The sequence below is a fragment of the Geotrypetes seraphini genome, chromosome 3 (assembly GCF_902459505.1).
Source record: "Geotrypetes seraphini chromosome 3, aGeoSer1.1, whole genome shotgun sequence".
Taxonomy (NCBI): Eukaryota; Metazoa; Chordata; class Amphibia; order Gymnophiona; family Dermophiidae; genus Geotrypetes; species Geotrypetes seraphini.
This window is the reverse complement of record NC_047086.1, coordinates 91,846,635-91,863,978: the sequence shown is the minus strand read 5'-3', so window position 1 is coordinate 91,863,978 and position 17,344 is coordinate 91,846,635. Positions and strand designations below refer to the sequence as shown.

The following is a 17,344-nucleotide window of genomic DNA, read 5'->3' as shown; positions in this document are numbered from 1 at the left end:
GCCCCCTGCAACTCTCGATGCGCATAGGCTCCCTTCGCTAAAAACCTCTATTGTGTTTTAGTAAAAGGGAGCCATAGTGAACTTCCTAGAATCTAATGGGTTACAGGATCCGAGGCAACATGGATTTACAAAAGGTAAATCGTGCCAAACGAACCTGATTGAATTTTTTGATTGGATGACCAGAGAACTGGATCGAGGACATATGCTAGATGTAATTTACTTAGATTTCAGCAAAGCCTTTGATACGGTTCCTCATAGGAGCCTCTTGAACAAACTTGAAGGACTGAAGTTAGGACCCAAAGTGATGAACTAGATTAGAAACTGGTTGTCAGACAGATGCCAGAGAGTGGTGATTAATGGAAGTCACTCTGAGGAAGGAAAGATGAGTAGCGGAGTCCCTCAGGGTTCGATGCTGGGGCTGATCCTATTTAATATGTTTGTGAGTGACATTACTGAAGGGTTAGAAGGAAAAGTTTGCCTTTTTGTGGATGATACCAAGATTTATAACAGTAGACACCGAAGAGGGAGTGGAAAATATGAAAAAGGATCTGCAAAAGTTAGAGGAATGGTCTAATATCTGGCAACTAAAATTCAATGCAAAGAAATGCAGAATAATACATTTGGGGATTAATAATCGGAAGGAACCGTATATGCTGGGAGGTGAGAGGCTGATATGCATGGACGGGGAGAGGGACCTTGGGATGATAGTGTCTGAAGATCTAAAGGTGAAAAAACAGCATGACAAGGCGGTGGCTGCTGTCAGAAGGATGCTGGGCTATATAAAGAGAGGGGTAGCCAGTAGAAGGAAGAAGGTGTTGATGCTCCTGTACAGGTCGTTGGTGAGGCCCCACTTGGAGTACTGTGTTCAGTTTTAAAGACCATATCTGGCGAAGTACGTAAGAAGACTTGAAGCGGTCCAGAGGAAGGTGACGAAAATGATAGGAGATTTGCGCCAGAAGACGTATGAGGAAAGACTGGAAGCCCTGAATATGTATACCATAGAAGAAAGGAGGGACAGGGGAGACAACAATGAAATCAACGGCACAATGTGCGGCAGCCTCAAAGAAAGCAAACCGAATGTTGGGTATTATTAAGAAGGGTATTACAACAAGGATGAAGGAAGTCATCCTACCGCTGTATTGCGCGTTGGTGCGCCTACATCTGGAATACTGTGTCGAGTATTGGTCACCGCACCTCAAGAAAGACATGGCAATACTTGAGAGGGTTCAGAGAAGAGCGATGAAAATGATAAAAGGTATGGAAAACCTTTCATACACAGACAGACTAGAAAGGCTGGGGCTCTTCTCCCTGGAAAGTGGAGACTCAGAGGAGACATGATAGAGACCTTCAAGATCATGACGGCCATAGAAAAGGTAGAAAGGGAAAGAATCTTTAGCCTACTGGGAACCACTAGAACAAGGGGGGCACTCAGAGAAATTGAAAGGGGGCAGGTTTAGAACCAGTGCTAGGAAATTCTTTTTCACTCAGAGGGTGGTGGACACCTAGAATGTGCTTCCGGAGGCTGTGATAGGACAGAGTACTCTACCGGGTTTCAAGGAAGGATTGGATAAGTTCCTGAAAGATAAGGGAATTGAGGGATACAGATAGAGGTAGAGATAGGCTATGATAGGGCATAGATAGAAGGACAGGGGGGCTTAAATGATTTAAACAAGGATCACCTTACAGGTCATGGACCTGGTGGGCCGCCGTGAGAGCGGACAGCTGGGCGCGATGGACTTCTGCTCTGACCCAGCGGAGGCAACTTCTTATGTTCTTATATGATTCAGATGTTCAAATACTTGAAAGGTATTAACATAGAACAAAATCTTTTCCAGAGAAAGGAAAATGGTAAAACCAGAGGACATAATTTGAGGTTAAGGGGTGGTAGATTCAAAAGCAATGTTAGGAAATTCTGCTTTATAGGAGGGTGGTGGATGCCTGGAATGCACTCCCGAGAGAAGTGGTGGAGATGAAAACGGTGACGGGAGTTCAAAGAAGTGTGGGACGAACACAGAGGATCTAGAATCAGAAAATAGTAGTAAATATTGAAGAACTAAGGGCAGTACTGGCCAGACGGTTTGTGTCTGTATATGACCTTTTGGTTGAGGATGGGTTGGGGAGGGCTTCAATGGCTGGGAGGGTGTGGATGGTCTGGAGTGAGCTTTGACGGAGACTTCAGCAGTTGGAGCCCAAGCACAGTACTGGGTAGAGCTTTGGATTCTAGCTAAGAAGAACATATATATATATTTTTTTAAATTTAAATTGAATCAGGTTGGGCAGACTGAATGGACCATTCAGGTCTTTATCTGCCGTCATCTAATATGTTACTATGTTATGTTAGTGCAAAATATAGACAGCAGATATAAATTCGGATACATTTTGATCACTAAATTTAAAATAAAATCATTTTTCTTACCTTTGTTGTCTGGTGATTTCATGAGTCTCTGGTTGCACTTCCTTCTTCTGACTGTAAATCCAATATCTTCCTTTCTTCTGCCCGCAAAAGCCAGGCCCCCTCTTCAATTCTAATGTCAGGAAGTTCTGGGATTAGCTGGCCCGGAACGTCCTCTCGGACATCAGAATTGGGGGGGGGGGGGGGCGGTGGCTGTGGGTACGGGCCTGTCAGAGAAGCAGGGAGACCAGAACGCAAAGGCAACGTGAGTCTATCTCTCTGCGATCGACTCGCGTTGCCATCGCGATCGACCTTTTGGGCACCCCTGCTCTAAACACTAGAGTAAATATTTTATATTGGTTTCAGCTGTAATATATTGATCACTGTAAACATCAAAGGATAAAGAAGTTTCTCAAAGGACAAGCGGGCAGTATGTTCTCACATATAGACGAAGTCATCCACGAAGCCTGGCGTGGACATTTACCAAAGTGTATTGTTACTTTAATAATTTTTTGCACTTCCTGTAGCGCTCATGTGCCTTCCCACCTGACGTCGGCTCGCAGGACTCTGTTCTTCATTTTCTGTGGAGAAAAGAAGTCATGTTTTTTTCAAACGCTTCAGTGTGCTTTAAATTTTCTACATTTTTGTGCCTTTTTCTGTGCCCTTTCTTTTCTTCATATTTTTTTCTTTTTCTTAATTTCCCCCCTTTTTATCTTATTTTTTCAAGTGTTGATTTTTTTTTTTTTGAGTCTTCAGGCGGTTTTCCGCCTTTCTGCTCTGCTGGGAGCATTTACTCATTTTTGGCTACAGTTCTACTTGACCTCCCTTATAATTGAGTTCTTTGATTTTGCATTGGCAGTATTTCCATCGATGTCTCCGATGCCTAGTGGGTTCAAGAAGTGTATTTGATGTAATAGAACCATCTTGTGTTTGGACCCTCACAGTTGATGTGTGCAGTGTCTTGATCCTGAGTATTGGGACATTTTTTTGTACCCTTTACGGTCGCATGCAAAAGAGGGCTCTAAATGCTCAACAGCTTCAATTTGAAAAGCTACTTCTACAATGTCCAGGGATTTGGTACTGGTGGCTCAGCTACCTCCAGCATCAATGTCAACATTGCACGCTCCACTGTCTCCTTGGGGAGGCTCGGGCTCTTCTTTCTTCACATTGAGTGTCAGGGATTCCTGGAAAAAGACAAAGAAGTATACTCACCACCACCACCAAGTATACTCATCTCCTCATCATCTTCAACACCTCAAAAGCATTGATGGTTGGAACGCTTTTCATCACTGCAGGTGCTCTCTCCATACCAACACCCTCTTGCACCTAAGTCTCTGACACCTCGATGTCTTGTCTCGGAGCTCACTGTATCTTTATCCACATAGGTAGCTAAAAGCGCTGTTATAGTGGGAGTTGGCGTCCTTACTGCAATCTCAGACATTAAGTTTAAGTTGTTAAGTTAAGTTATTAAGTTATTATTAAGTTTATTAGGATTTGATATACCGCTTATCAAGATTATCTAAGCGGTTTTTACAATCAGGTACTCAAGCATTTTCCCTATCTGTCCCGGTGGGCTCACAATCTATCTAACGTACCTGGGGCTATGGAGGACTGAGTGACTTGCCCAGAGTCACAAGGAGCAGCGCGGGGTTTGAACCCACAACCCCAGGGTGCTGAGGCTGTAGATCCAACCACTGCGCCACACACTCCTCATTGTTTCCTTTGACACATTAGAGCTCAGCCTGATATAAGGCAACAAAAGTCTGCTTTAGAACCTCCACTGTTTTTGATGTTGACCTTCATCATGACTTTGATCTTTGACACCTTGACATTTGATCATCTTCTCAATGTCATTCATGCCATGTCACCTCATCCAGGCATACCACCTGGGCCTCTTCTCAACACTTCATCTCATTCGAGGTACTCTTGACGCACCTCTCTCCTACTTTCTCAGTATTCTTCACGATGTTCTCCTTGACGCTGTAGTCTCATTCTACCAGAAGATATCATGTCCAAGACTTAGTCACCCATCTGAGGTTGATGTTTCAGCTGAGGGGTCTTGTGGAATTCCATCTGATCTTTCACCTCCTCTCCTTAGGAGAAGATTCCCACCTGAAAATCTCTCTCAAAGCTTTCATCAGCCAGATGGGCTTAGCTCTTCCAATCCATATGAAATCTGAGCAGGAGCTTCGAACGGAGCTTAAGGAGGCCTTAGACTATGATACGTAAATGGCATAAGGACTGTGTGAAAGTTCCTCTACACAATTTAATGAAAGAAGCTCTATTTAAAAACTGAGAGACTCCATTCACAGTCCATGTAGCTTCATGTAAATTAGAAACACTATACAGGTTCCAGTTTACCCCTGTCTACAACTTCAACACCAGCCCTTAGTAGTGGGAACAGCTCTAAAACACACTCAGAACTCATGTTTCTAAGCCAGCATGCCTCCTGGTAGGGAGGACAGGACTCTAGATAGATTTGGGAGGTGTGTGTTCCAATCTTTCATGCTCACCAAATCCATACTAAATTAGAAATTCTACATGACATTCTACCTTAAGTCTCTCAGCAACACTTTTTTCCTTCTGACCCAACAGAAGGGTTTCCAACAACTGGCTAAGGACTTGTTAGAAACAAGGAAATATATGGTCAGATCTGCCTTTGATGCTTGACATCTTGTCTAGAGCATCAGCAGTTTCTGTTACTAAGTTCAAAACAGGCTTGGATCCATATCTCTGGCCTAGAGTCCAATGTCCAGGACTGCCGCTCAAATATCCCTTGTATAGGTTATGATCTCTTCAGGATCGCATTGAGGAAGCTATTGAGAAGATCAAAAAGTATACTGAATATATGACCACATTGTCTAAGATGCAATCTAGTTAACTTCCTCAGTCTTCTGTAAATATATTGTACCTTATAGATGACAACTTTATTATACCTTCAGGTGTTGTTACTCACAACCTTCCTCCTCATCACGTCCTTCAACCCAGAGGCATCCTCGTCGGCAGAGAACAAAAATCTCAGCCATTTCACTATTCAAAGTCTCAACAGTTTTTTTTGTTTTTTTTTTAACTTTCTCCTGGAGAACATCACCAAGGTACCTCTCTTTCTCCCACCATAGTTGCCAGTGGGGAGTCAAATCCATCACTTTTATCACCGCTGGATCTTTATCACTTCAGGTGGTGTCCCAAGGCTATGCTCTCCTTCTGCTGAAAACACCTATGACCCACCCTCCAAAAAAGTCTGTTTTCAACTCCCTCCAGAAATCTCTCCTTTTTCCAAGAGCTTTCAGCCCTCCTCCAGCTTAATGCAATACAACCAGTACCACTGAAGGAGAGGGGCAAAGGGTTCTATTCCAAGTATTTCTTGATATCTTAAAAGGCTAGATGTCTTCACCCCATTTTAGACATCTGTGCTCTCTTAATACTCGCATTCCCACTACCAGTGCACAGGAAATACCTTTACTTACAAGTGGGGTTTTGACACTTCCAGTACAGAGTATTTCCTTTAGGCCTCGCCTCTGCCCCACGAGTCTTAACCAAGTGTCTCATAGTGGTAGCAGCAACCATTGGCAGGAGGGAGTGGGCATCCCTCTTGCCAATTTTTCCCGCGCAAGGGTGGGGTGGGGTGGGGTTGGCATGGCAGGAGGGGGGGCCATGGTGGGGGGGGAGGCAGTTCTGGTGCCAGTGCTGGTTTGTCGGGGAGGGCTGTCATCACTGTGGGGGGAGGGGCTTATTTTCTTTTCTTTTTTTCAATGGTGCAGATATTGTGTGTGTGCAACATGCAGAGCATCTGTACTCATTAAAAAAAGCTGAACTATGGTTAGACAGGTGAGCGACTGCTCTTAAACAGTCAATTTTTTGGGATCGCTAAAACCCCTGGGGGGGAAGTTTGCAACTATACTAAATTCTCCTGCTATGGACAAATGATGAAAGAAGGAGAACTAATGAAATGCTATTAGTTTCTTATGGCATTTAAAATTATTTATTTTATTCCCGTTTTTGTGCCTGATACCAGATTTTCTTGACAAAGAAAACAAACAATGGCAAATTATATGTGCAGTGTAATAGTGACTAAGTATTGATTTCTTTTCAGTCAAATTAAAATCTAACATTTTTCTATAATCAGACAGGTATGGTGCGCTGTGATACAGCTGTGGGAACACCCGACTACATATCCCCTGAGGTACTGAAATCACAAGGAGGTGATGGTTACTATGGACGTGAGTGTGACTGGTGGTCCGTTGGCGTTTTTCTTTTTGAAATGCTGGTTGGTAAGTGGCTAGGTGCAGTATTTTTCTGCTTCTCTGCTATCTCTTTAATGTCATGTGGAATTCTGTAATTTAAATTGAGATTTGCAGAGTAGCAAGAGTGTGGACCTGTATGGGAAATAGGCAGGGATGGACCAAAACAGTTTTGCATCGACAGTCTGACTTTATTATTATTAATGATTCTGTGAATGCTTGAGCTGCTAATCACGATGAAGAAGTCTGTACACTGACACAAAAAGCCAGTTTAAAAAAATTGAGAATTGTTGTGATCTGCTTATATAGGGTACTTTTTATTTTTACTTAAAAAAACAATTGCATTTTCACCTACAGATCATAAAATAGTATGCAAAACTAACTTTGCAATGTAAGATAAACCCTCAATCATTCAAATTAAAATATGAATAATGTGGTCAATGCCAAAGAGTTTATAACAATTATTGTTTTTGTGTTACCATTCTAAAGTATTAACATGACTCAAACAAATTCCTCATGCCAAGCATATAAATACAAGCCACATGACTTTCTCAAAAATATATCAGATTTTCAGGAATAAAATGGTTAGGAATAAAGTGGTTAGTAATGAATAGACTTGTAAAGTAATTATGTTGACTCTCATTTCTCTGTGATTCAACAGAGATGAGCCTGAGCCAGACCTCATTTGTATTGGGACAAGAGAGAAATAGCAGTGAGCATTTGTGCTTGGGCAGCTCTGTATTATTATAAATTTTCAGAGGATTACATTTGTGTTAATATGCTTATCACTGGTTTCATTGAAGCTGCTGAATGTTTACAATTATATGGATTGATAATCTGTACAACCTTTTGCAGTTATCTCTTAATGCCAGATATGCAAATGGCTGTATAAAATTACAAATTCATGCCATTTCTTCATTCAGAGTTAGTTGAAGCATAAGTTATATGAATAGCTGTGGCTGAATATTATCACTATTCGTTTAATTTTTGACCCCCCAGCCCACTCCAAATCCTGACTCACTTTGGGCAGATATATTTTGGTGGTATAGCATCTTACTGTAAGATTGCCAAAATCTATCTTTAGAAATCACAGGATTTTTTTAGAACCGCTTATTTATTCAGCATTTAATACAGATTGTTTAAGTGTTTTTGAGTATTGACCCCATTGTGTTACATAAGCTGCATACACTGGAAGGATGTAACAGTATATGTAGTCCTTTTTCAGACATTAATTATTTAATTGTGATAGATGGAGGACCTGATGTGACTATTAGCTTCTCCTTCTAAAAGATACTATACCTTCTATTATCCCAGGGCAAGCAGGCAGCATATTCTCACATGTGGGTGACGTCATTCACAGAGCCCAGTATGGACAGTGTAAAACTGTACTGTCACTTTAAAAGACTGAAGTCTTGCCACCCATACCATGCATGTGCAGGTGCCTTCCCTCCCATTGGCTTGTGGGACCATCAGTTCTCAGTTTTCCATGGAGCTGAGAAGCTGTATTTTTGGGGGGAGTTCTTCCAAAAGTGCATCAAACTACTATTTTTTTTCCTTTCCATTTATAGTGTTCTTTATTTTTCTTTCACTTAATATTTTATTTTTATTCCCACTTGAAACTATTCATTTTTTCTAAGGTCTGTTTTTTGGACCTTCAGACCCTCTTGCACCTGTTTCTAACTGTGAACATTGAGTAGTTTTTGGGTTAACATCTACTCAACCTCCCTGGAACCATCGAGTTCTTCAATCTTGTCCTTCGATCTTGTGTCGGCAGTTTTCTCCCTGATGTCAAAGCCTTCCATTGGCTTTAAGTGGTTCACTCGGTGTGACAGGACCATCTCGACCACTTAACCACACAATTGGTGTGTTCACTGTCTTGGTCCTGACCACCGTGTGTAGACTCTTATCAGTCTTATCAGCCTTTTCTGTTGGTAGCTTTTGCTATTAAATAAACACATGCAGTAAAAAAAAAAAAATACATAGCTACACATAATTCTTGATTTATGAAACTTTGAAAATTGTTCTCCTATCCTTGTCCTCAGTACTCAGTAAACATACATGTTTTCTTAAGGTGATACACCATTTTATGCAGACTCACTGGTGGGTACATATAGCAAGATAATGGATCACAAGAATTCACTAAACTTCCCAGATGATGTGGAAATTTCCAAAAATGCCAAGGATCTCATCTGTGCCTTTCTAATTGATAGGTATGTATAGCTTTATTAGTTTACTAGTACTGATGTTTTCATTTTTAGGTAGTGCAATTAGCTGCTCAAGTAAAATCCCAAAGCTCCAATATTTTTTCTTTTGTTTTGATTAACTCTCAATCCCTTTATATAATGTAAATAAACTGGAAGTGCTGTTATGCTATATTAGAAGGGTTTCACATGTGCATACTGTATGTAAAAAAAATGAACACAGCACAAAGAGTGTGCAGTCTGGTAAAGTAGAAAGGGGTAACAAAAAGTTTCTACATTATTACTGATGGAATTCTACACACAGAATTCCCCTTTGTTGGCATAGAGACCAGGAGGCAGAGGCAGCTCGCAAGGCCGGAAGGAAGAAACACACTAAAGCCTTCAGTCACTATCCAAACATAACCAATAAATAACACAAGGGAACAAAAAAATAATATTTTTGGAATCTGACAACACAGCACATTTTTCTAAGTCAGTTTTATATGCTGATTTCAGATCTATTGTTAGTTTTTGTTCAGTCACGTAAACTTTAAAGTTATGACCAATGTTAGTTTATAACGTTTTAATATATAGAGTTTTAAGAATTGCAGCTTCAACTTAAAGAAATATTGCAGTATCTTCGGTCTAAAGTCAAATAAGCACACAGCATAGCATAATTATACTGGACTGTGTCACTTAGCAACCAATATTTCTTCAAAAATGCTTAGAGTATGATTACTTTTTGTGAGTTGTGTCTGGATTGTCACAGCACAACATCCAGCAGTAGTTGGTAATCATATTCTAATTCCAGAAACCTTAGTAGCGGCGCTCCACTAACTGAATGTCCTGGTGAAAACATTCTCCTTGCTCGTCACTCACCATACCAAGATATTCTGGAAAAAAAAGTCAAGATGTGAGTGCAAAAAGTGTATTTTTAATTACATGCGACAGCCAAGTTTCTGATATGAGTCAAAGAGATTCTGAACTCCTTCCTTGTATGAAAGAGACTTATGGTTGCCCAGAAAGTTTTCCACTAACCTCTTGAATGCCTCTCAAGCTTCAAGCTCAGCTGCTGAGAGTGATTGCTTAAAATCTTCATCCTGCATAACGGACTTGATCTGTGGACCTATAAATATTCCTTCCTTCAGTTTTGCAGTCATGAATTTGGAAATTTCTTAACAAGATATTAAAAATCTGGTGAGTTCGCTTTACCCATGGCCTTTACCAGGTTCTTCATCAACCCCAGCTTGATATGAAGAGGTGGAAGAAATATTTTATGAGGATCCACCAATAGCATAAATTTCACATTGCTTGTCCCAGGTAACCCTCAGCTGCCAGACACGCTTGACATAATGTTCAGCTGTAGATCTGCTATCCCACAATTACAGAAAACAGCAGTATTTAGTGAATCCTCCTTGCATTCCCATTCGCATGCCAGTGACCTTCAGATTACCACAGATGTTCCACTGGTGTGTTCTATAACTGATTGCTTCTAGTAAATTCTTCATATTCTCATAAGACTACTTTAGATGAGCAGAATGGGCAATTGGTATACTTGGATTGGAATTTTTGTTGTACAGTAGTAACACTGCCTTCAAGCTTCTCTGTGAAGAATCAATGAAGAGACACCATTCATCTGGACAATGCACTTGTGACAAACTGTTGAAGAGCCCGTTGATGTCATGACAAAAGCACAATGAGCTAGTTACAGTGAAGAATGTTGTTAAGATATGATTCCTTTTACTGTAATCAGTTATTTTAGATCTTTTGCAAGCAAGTGCTTTTGCTTAAGCTTTGAAGCAAGAAGTTCAGCTTTTTCTTTTGAAAGAATTAAATCATGAATAAGATTATTGATCTAACCTTGTGTAAAGGTTTCTGGTTCCGAATCTTCATCATTCACATCAGGGTCAGATAATTCTGGATTGTGACCAGCTGCTGCATCATGATCATCACATTCATCATTATGTTCCACAGAAGCAAGTCCATCTTGTGAAGGTACAGGGACAGGCAGTGAGTCATCATGAGGAACAGGCCTAATATATAATTTTGTGCTTAGTTTTAACTGAGAATCCACTTGTGTTCACAAGGCATAAGGACGTTGTGCTTTCGTCGTGAATAAACCACAGACGTAACAAAAACTATCTGGATGATTAGTACAATGCCTTAGTGTGATAAAGACTGATATTAATAACCGTAAATAATGTCTGTAGCATTAAAAAAACAAAGACAACTTTCGCTAACCCTCAATATATGTTTATCCTATAAACGCATGATATATTGCCCAATTAACATTTATAATTATATATAATGAGCCTCATTACAAAAATGTGACATGCTAGTGAAAAACTAAACACAGATTTGAAATCAGCATGAAAAATACCACAAAACCCACCCAACATTAACTCTGATGAAAATGATGTGTTGACCTGTGTACCGTATTTTCACGCATATAACGCGCGCGTTATACGCGTTTTTACCTACCGCGCATACCCCTCGCGCGTTATATGCGTGAGCGCGGTATACAAAAGTTTTAAAACATAGTTCCCACCCCGCCCGACTCACCCCCCCAGCAGGACCGCTCGCACCCCCACCCCGAACGACCGCTCGCACGCGCTCCCACCCGCACCCGCATCCACGATCGGAGCAAGAGGGAGCCCAAGCCCTCTTGCCCGGCCGACTCCCCGACGTCCGATACATCCCCCCCCCCCGGCAGGACCACTCGCACCCCCACCCCGAACGACCGCTCGCACGCGCTCCCACCCGCACCCGCATCCACGATCGGAGCAAGAGGGAGCCCAAGCCCTCTTGCCCGGCCGACTCCCCGACGTCCGATACATCCCCCCCCCCCGGCAGGACCACTCGCACCCCCACCCCGAAGGACCGCCGACTTCCCGACAATATCGGGCCAGAAGGGAGCCCAAACCCTCCTGGCCACGGCGACCCCCAAACCCCACCACGCACTACATTACGGGCAGGAGGGATCCCAGGCCCTCCTGCCCTCGACGCAAACCCCCCTCCCTCCAACGACCGCCCCCCCCAAGAACCTCCGACCGCCCCCCCCAGCCGACCCGCGATCCCCCTGGCGACCCCCACGACCCCCCCACCCCCCTTCCCCGTACCTTTGGTAGTTGGCCGGACAGACGGGAGCCAAACCCGCCTGTCCGGCAGGCAGCCAACGAAGGAATGAGGCCGGATTGGCCCATCCATCCTAAAGCTCCGCCTACTGGTGGGGCCTAAGGCGCGTGGGCCAATCAGAATAGGCCCTGGAGCCTTAGGTCCCACCTGGGGGCGCGGCCTGAGGCACATGGTCGGGTTGGGCCCATGTGCCTCAGGCCGCGCCCCCAGGTGGGACCTAAGGCTCCAGGGCCTATTCTGATTGGCCCACGCGCCTTAGGCCCCACCAGTAGGCGGAGCTTTAGGATGGATGGGCCAATCCGGCCTCATTCCTTCGTTGGCTGCCTGCCGGACAGGCGGGTTTGGCTCCCGTCTGTCCGGCCAACTACCAAAGGTACGGGGAAGGGGGGTGGGGGGGTCGTGGGGGTCGCCAGGGGGGTCGCGGGTCGGCTGGGGGGGCGGTCAGAGGTTCTTGGGGGGGGCAGTCGTTGGGGGGGAGGGGGTTTTGCGTCGAGGGCAGGAGGGCCTGGGATCCCTCCTGCCCGTAATGTAGTGTGGGGTGGGGTTAGGGGGTCGCCGTGGCCAGGAGGATTTGGGCTCCCTCCTGGCCCGATATTGTTGGGGAGTCGGCGGTCCTTCGGGGGGAGGGATGTATCGGACGTCGGGGGGGGGGCATCAGGCTTTCAGGATGGGGACAGACCTTCAAGGGGGGACAGTGCACGGAAGTCAGGGGGGGTGAACGGAGAGTCGGGACAGCGCACGGAAAGTCAGGGCGGGCGAAAGGAGCGTCGGGCAGCATGCGCGGTATACCCGTGAGCGCGGTATACCAAAGTTTTTGTACATATTATCGTGATTTCTGCGCGCTATACCCGTGTGCGCGTTTTATACGGGTGCGCGTTATTTGCGTGAAAATACGGTAATTATACCCTCCCAAAAATGTGGGAAATTTATATACATAAATTTCCTATTTCGAAAAGAAAGCTTGTCATGACATCCCGATTCTGCAAAAGAGATTTTTTAATAGTGGTAAAAAAAAAATAAATTAATAAATTAAACCATATCTAAGAAACTCGAGCTGATGCAGTCTATCCAATGCAATTTTCTGAATCAGTGCCCCAAATAACCCCAGGAACAGGTCAAAAAATCCAAGGCATATTGGTTGACTTATCAACCTGGATTGCATACTAACATAAGCAATGCCTCTGCTGTGTCAGACCCGAGGTCCATCGTGCCCAGCAGTCCGCTCATGTGGCGGCCCAACAGGTCCAGGACCTGTGCAGTAATCCTCTATTAATACCCTTCTATCCCCTTTTCCAGCAGGAAATTGTCCAATCCTTTCTTAAACCCCAGTACCGTACTCTGCCCTATTACGTCCTCTGGAAGCGCATTCCAGGTGTCTACCACACGTTGAGTAAAGAAGAACTTTCTAGCATTTGTTTTGAAAGAATCTGTCCCCTTTCAACTTTTCCGAATGCCCTCTTGTTCTTTTATTTTTCGAAAGTTTGAAGAATCTGTCCCTCTCTACTCTTTCTATGCCCTTAATGATCTTGTGACTCATTAATCCTCTCTTAACAATTGTGCCTCAGTATCCTCTGCTAGTTCATCAATTTGTTTAGTTATGGTGCTAGCTGAAAGAGGAACATGTGCCCCCTTTTGAACTGCAGCCTCTCCTAAAAGTGTACAGCAAATGTCCTTAGCAGCAGGCAGGATCAGCTAAATCTTCACCAATAGTAAAGGGCTTCTTAGCTTTAGCAATGTGGTTAGTCACTAAGAATGATTCTCTTTAATTGCTTCTGTCCTTCGTGTTCATGTTTTTTTTTTCTTTCAGAAAACTCTAAAGGCTTGTCTTTTAATGCAGGGTGCTTGGTCTCTTATGTGGCAAAGCAGTTTTGAAGGTTTCATGGCTTTGTTGGATAGCCAGTTGCCACATATTATATAGAGTGGGCTTGGAGAATGTGAATCATTTGTTGCAATGAATGTGTAATTTAAGTAGGACTCTTGGTATTTTCTTTTAAATGCAGCTCTCTTTGTTTGAAGTTTTGGAGTCTTCTGCTGTCTTATTACTAGGTCTTCCCCCTTTTCAAAGAAGCTCTCCAGCGATGTTTGATTTTTACTCATTTTTGCTAGGGTTAGCTTGTGGGCTTACTGAAAAAAACTGCGACTGAGATGAGTGCAGGAAAGAGACGCAGATGGAAGTGGTCACTTTTCAAAATAAAGTTCCTTGCAAACTAATGTAAATAAAAATAACAAATTTTATTCTTTCTGTGTGGCCTGGTTTGGGACAGCCCGGTACCGGTCTGCGGCTCGATGGCTGGAAACCCCTTCTGTAATATGCGAGGCAGTGCTGTTTCATACTGCAAGAAAACCTTTAGAGTAAAAAAAAGAAAAAGTTTTTAAAAGCAGTGCATTTGTAAAACAGGAATCAATCTTATGAGAGTGAACGTGTTGTGTCGAGGCTTTTGACAGAATGTTCTTGCATATAAGATGCTGCTTTAACAGGATTTCTTGTAAATGGGCTCCATTGTACATAGATGCCTGTTGACTAAAATCACTTCTTTAAACTGTAGAGTCACATGAGACCATGGGTTTTTCTAGAATAATTTCAGATGTTTTCCTGTTGTCGTGCACTGCTACTCCTGCTCTTAACTAAGTCCCTATAGCAGGGGTATCCAACCTTTTGGCTTTCCTGGGCCGCATTGGCCGAAAACATTTTTCTGGGGCCGCACAAACATGCAAACGCTGCAGCAAGACAGAGGAGGGAGCCGGCAAGATGGTAAACACCCGGGGGCAGCAGAGGAAAACACTGCATCGCCCTCAACTGGGGGCCGCACAAAATAATTCACAGGGCTGCAGGTTGGACACCCCTGCCCTATAGCATGCTGTTTTTAATATAAAATGGAAAACCATATGGTGTTGAGTATTAAACCCATATTCCAAGAAGGCTTAGCGTGGTGAGTTGTGTAACACTGACTGTGTAGGGGAGGCACCATTTTATGAAAGAACTACTTCAAGCAGTCTACTTCCAGACCTCAAGTCTGGGGAATGGCTGAAGGGCAGGGAAGATTTAAATACTATTATTGTACCCTGCAGATCTTCCCCTTAACATTATATCTATTATATTAAAAACAGATGCCCTCTGTGTGTATACTATCACTATTGAGGCACTTAAATATGAAAGGAGGAATGAGCTTCTGTCTTCTGATTTATTGGTATATCTGCCACTAGAGCTGTTTTCTGGGCTTCTCTGAAGTCAATGTGTCTGCTGTAGAGCATGCATTTTATGGTATGCATATAAACACCAGATGTTGAAGGGTTAATTTGGGGGTGGAAGGAAGGGTTAGGCTGTGGTATTTGTAATACGGTATTACTGATTTGTGTTTCATATGCAAACTCTTTAATGAATTATTAAACACAAACCCAGACCCAGTTTACTTCCTAAGGTATCTAGTTTGGCAGGCTTCCCTCTATGTTGCAGTCAAGGGAGATTTTTAAAAAAATTTAGATGAAAATTTAGATGAAAATGCTGTGCTCCACACGTGGCACTTTTAGCATCACAGCTATCTTGCTACGGATGCAGAGATTAAGTGCAGATTCTGAAATAAGAATGAGAGAAACCTTGGATAAGGGGGGGGGTAACTGATGAAATGTTTTAATTAAACCTGAATACATTATTTTGTTAAGACTTTTTTTTTGTGCTTTAGAGGTGATGCTGAGGGAGAGCCTGCTTTACATATCTAGCAAAAGGGACAGATGCAGAACACTCTTTAAAACTGGATTAATTGCTATGTTTAGGGACGTACGACTGGGGAGAAATGGAGTAGAAGAAATTAAGCAACACCCTTTCTTTAAGAATGATCAGTGGACTTGGAATAACATGCGAGAAAGTAAGTTGTTTTAATTTAATATTTTTTAAAATTTAAATTGTCAAGCATTGCATTATTGTATGACAAACTAGGTGCTGTTGCAAGAATATTTTGGTTTTCATTTTACTGTTAAAAACTCTCTCTTAAGAAAATGTCAGTCTTTGACCACCCTGCTGTTATCACACTTTTCCAGTAGCACCTGGAAATTTCACCTTTAATGTTTACTGTTGCTGTATATAAAGAATTCCCTAAGTAGCCTGTTCTGTGCTTCAGGTATATGTTGTTGGCTGGCTCTTGTTTTCCTGAATAAATTTGAAAAAAAATACTTGTTTTGAAACTTTTTTTCCCAAGTAACAAAACTTGCATGCCTATATACCAATCCAACTGTCAAACATAATAGTCTTGTCTTCATGCTTTATAATATAGCAGTGGGTAGTCTTTATATTGTTTGGGTATAATTAGCATTTACTAATGCAATGGAGTATATTTTTTTTAGCATTTAAATAGTAATTCTGTAACTGGGTGCTACAATTACTCACTATTTGTGTGTGTAAGTGTTTAGTGCATGCGTTGATTTAACACACGCTAAATCTGCGCTAAAACGCTTAGCGCGCCTTTGTAAAAGAGGGCCTTAATATAGAGCCTTTCAAAATATCAAAGCGATGTACAAACGAAACAAAAAATTAAAAAAAGGAAAGAAACTCCATAACAGTAATAGGAAAGACAGTTAGCCAAGAAACAAGACACAATCAAACCAACTGAAAATGTTACTTAAAAAATTATTCAGGAATTCTCTGCCGCAGAGCCCAACCCCACACTGTCCAGGAGAACCTAGCTATAGGTCAAACCATGGGTAAGGCAATGTGCACATAAATGGTAGCAAAGTGACTGTTCTGTTCTGCAAGGGTGCGCATAAGTGGCATAATACATAAATGTAGGGAGGGGTGTACTCGTATGGAAGGGGCATGGACAGTGCTACCATTTAATGTGCAATTTACGGAGTACTGTAAATTATGTGCACCCTTGCTGCATTTAGGCATCTGTTGTTGCACCAAATTTATGACTGTCATAACTGCAGGCATGTAAATGTTGAGCACGTTGATGCCTGGTTATGTTTGTATCCTCTAATTTGAGCCATCTTCCTTATGTATTCTTTAGATTTTCAGCAAATCGCCAAAATACAAATCCCTCCTCAGTTAGCATTGTAATTCACCACATGAATATACACAAATGCTCAAGCCTTTGAGGGATGTTCAGATTTCCACCCGAGTAGCATAACTCATGGTGGCAAAGATCCTCATTAGTCCTAGCTTGGCATTTCTAATGTTTTTTTTTTTTTTTAATTGATTTTATATATACAGTACTCCCCCGATATTCATGGGGGTTCCGTTTCAGGAACCCCCACAAATGTTGAAAAAACGTGAATACGGATTTTAGCAGGGGAGACTGGAGAAGGCAGTCGGAGAGGCAGGAGAGGGCAGCCGGAGTGCCGGCGAGTGAGGGAAATCATTTGCGGTGTTCTCTGACCGTCTCTTCCTGCACTAAAGTCGGGCC

The 17,344-nt window shown here is 42.6% G+C and overlaps 1 protein-coding gene across 7 annotated transcripts in view; it reads left to right on the top strand.

The window, feature by feature from the left end:
* ROCK2 (Rho associated coiled-coil containing protein kinase 2) overlaps positions 1–17,344 on the top strand; it is a 358,167-nt gene that overhangs the window by 174,524 nt on the left and 166,299 nt on the right. For all 7 annotated transcript variants that reach the window (XR_004538687.1, XM_033936145.1, XM_033936150.1 and 4 more), the window contains 3 exons: positions 6,519–6,663; positions 8,705–8,843; positions 15,720–15,811. Coding sequence is in view for 6 of the 7 variants with exons in the window: in XM_033936145.1 (XP_033792036.1) it covers positions 6,519–6,663; positions 8,705–8,843; positions 15,720–15,811 (376 nt within the window). In the remaining variant the exon portion in view is untranslated. The remainder of the gene's footprint in view (positions 1–6,518; positions 6,664–8,704; positions 8,844–15,719; positions 15,812–17,344) is intronic.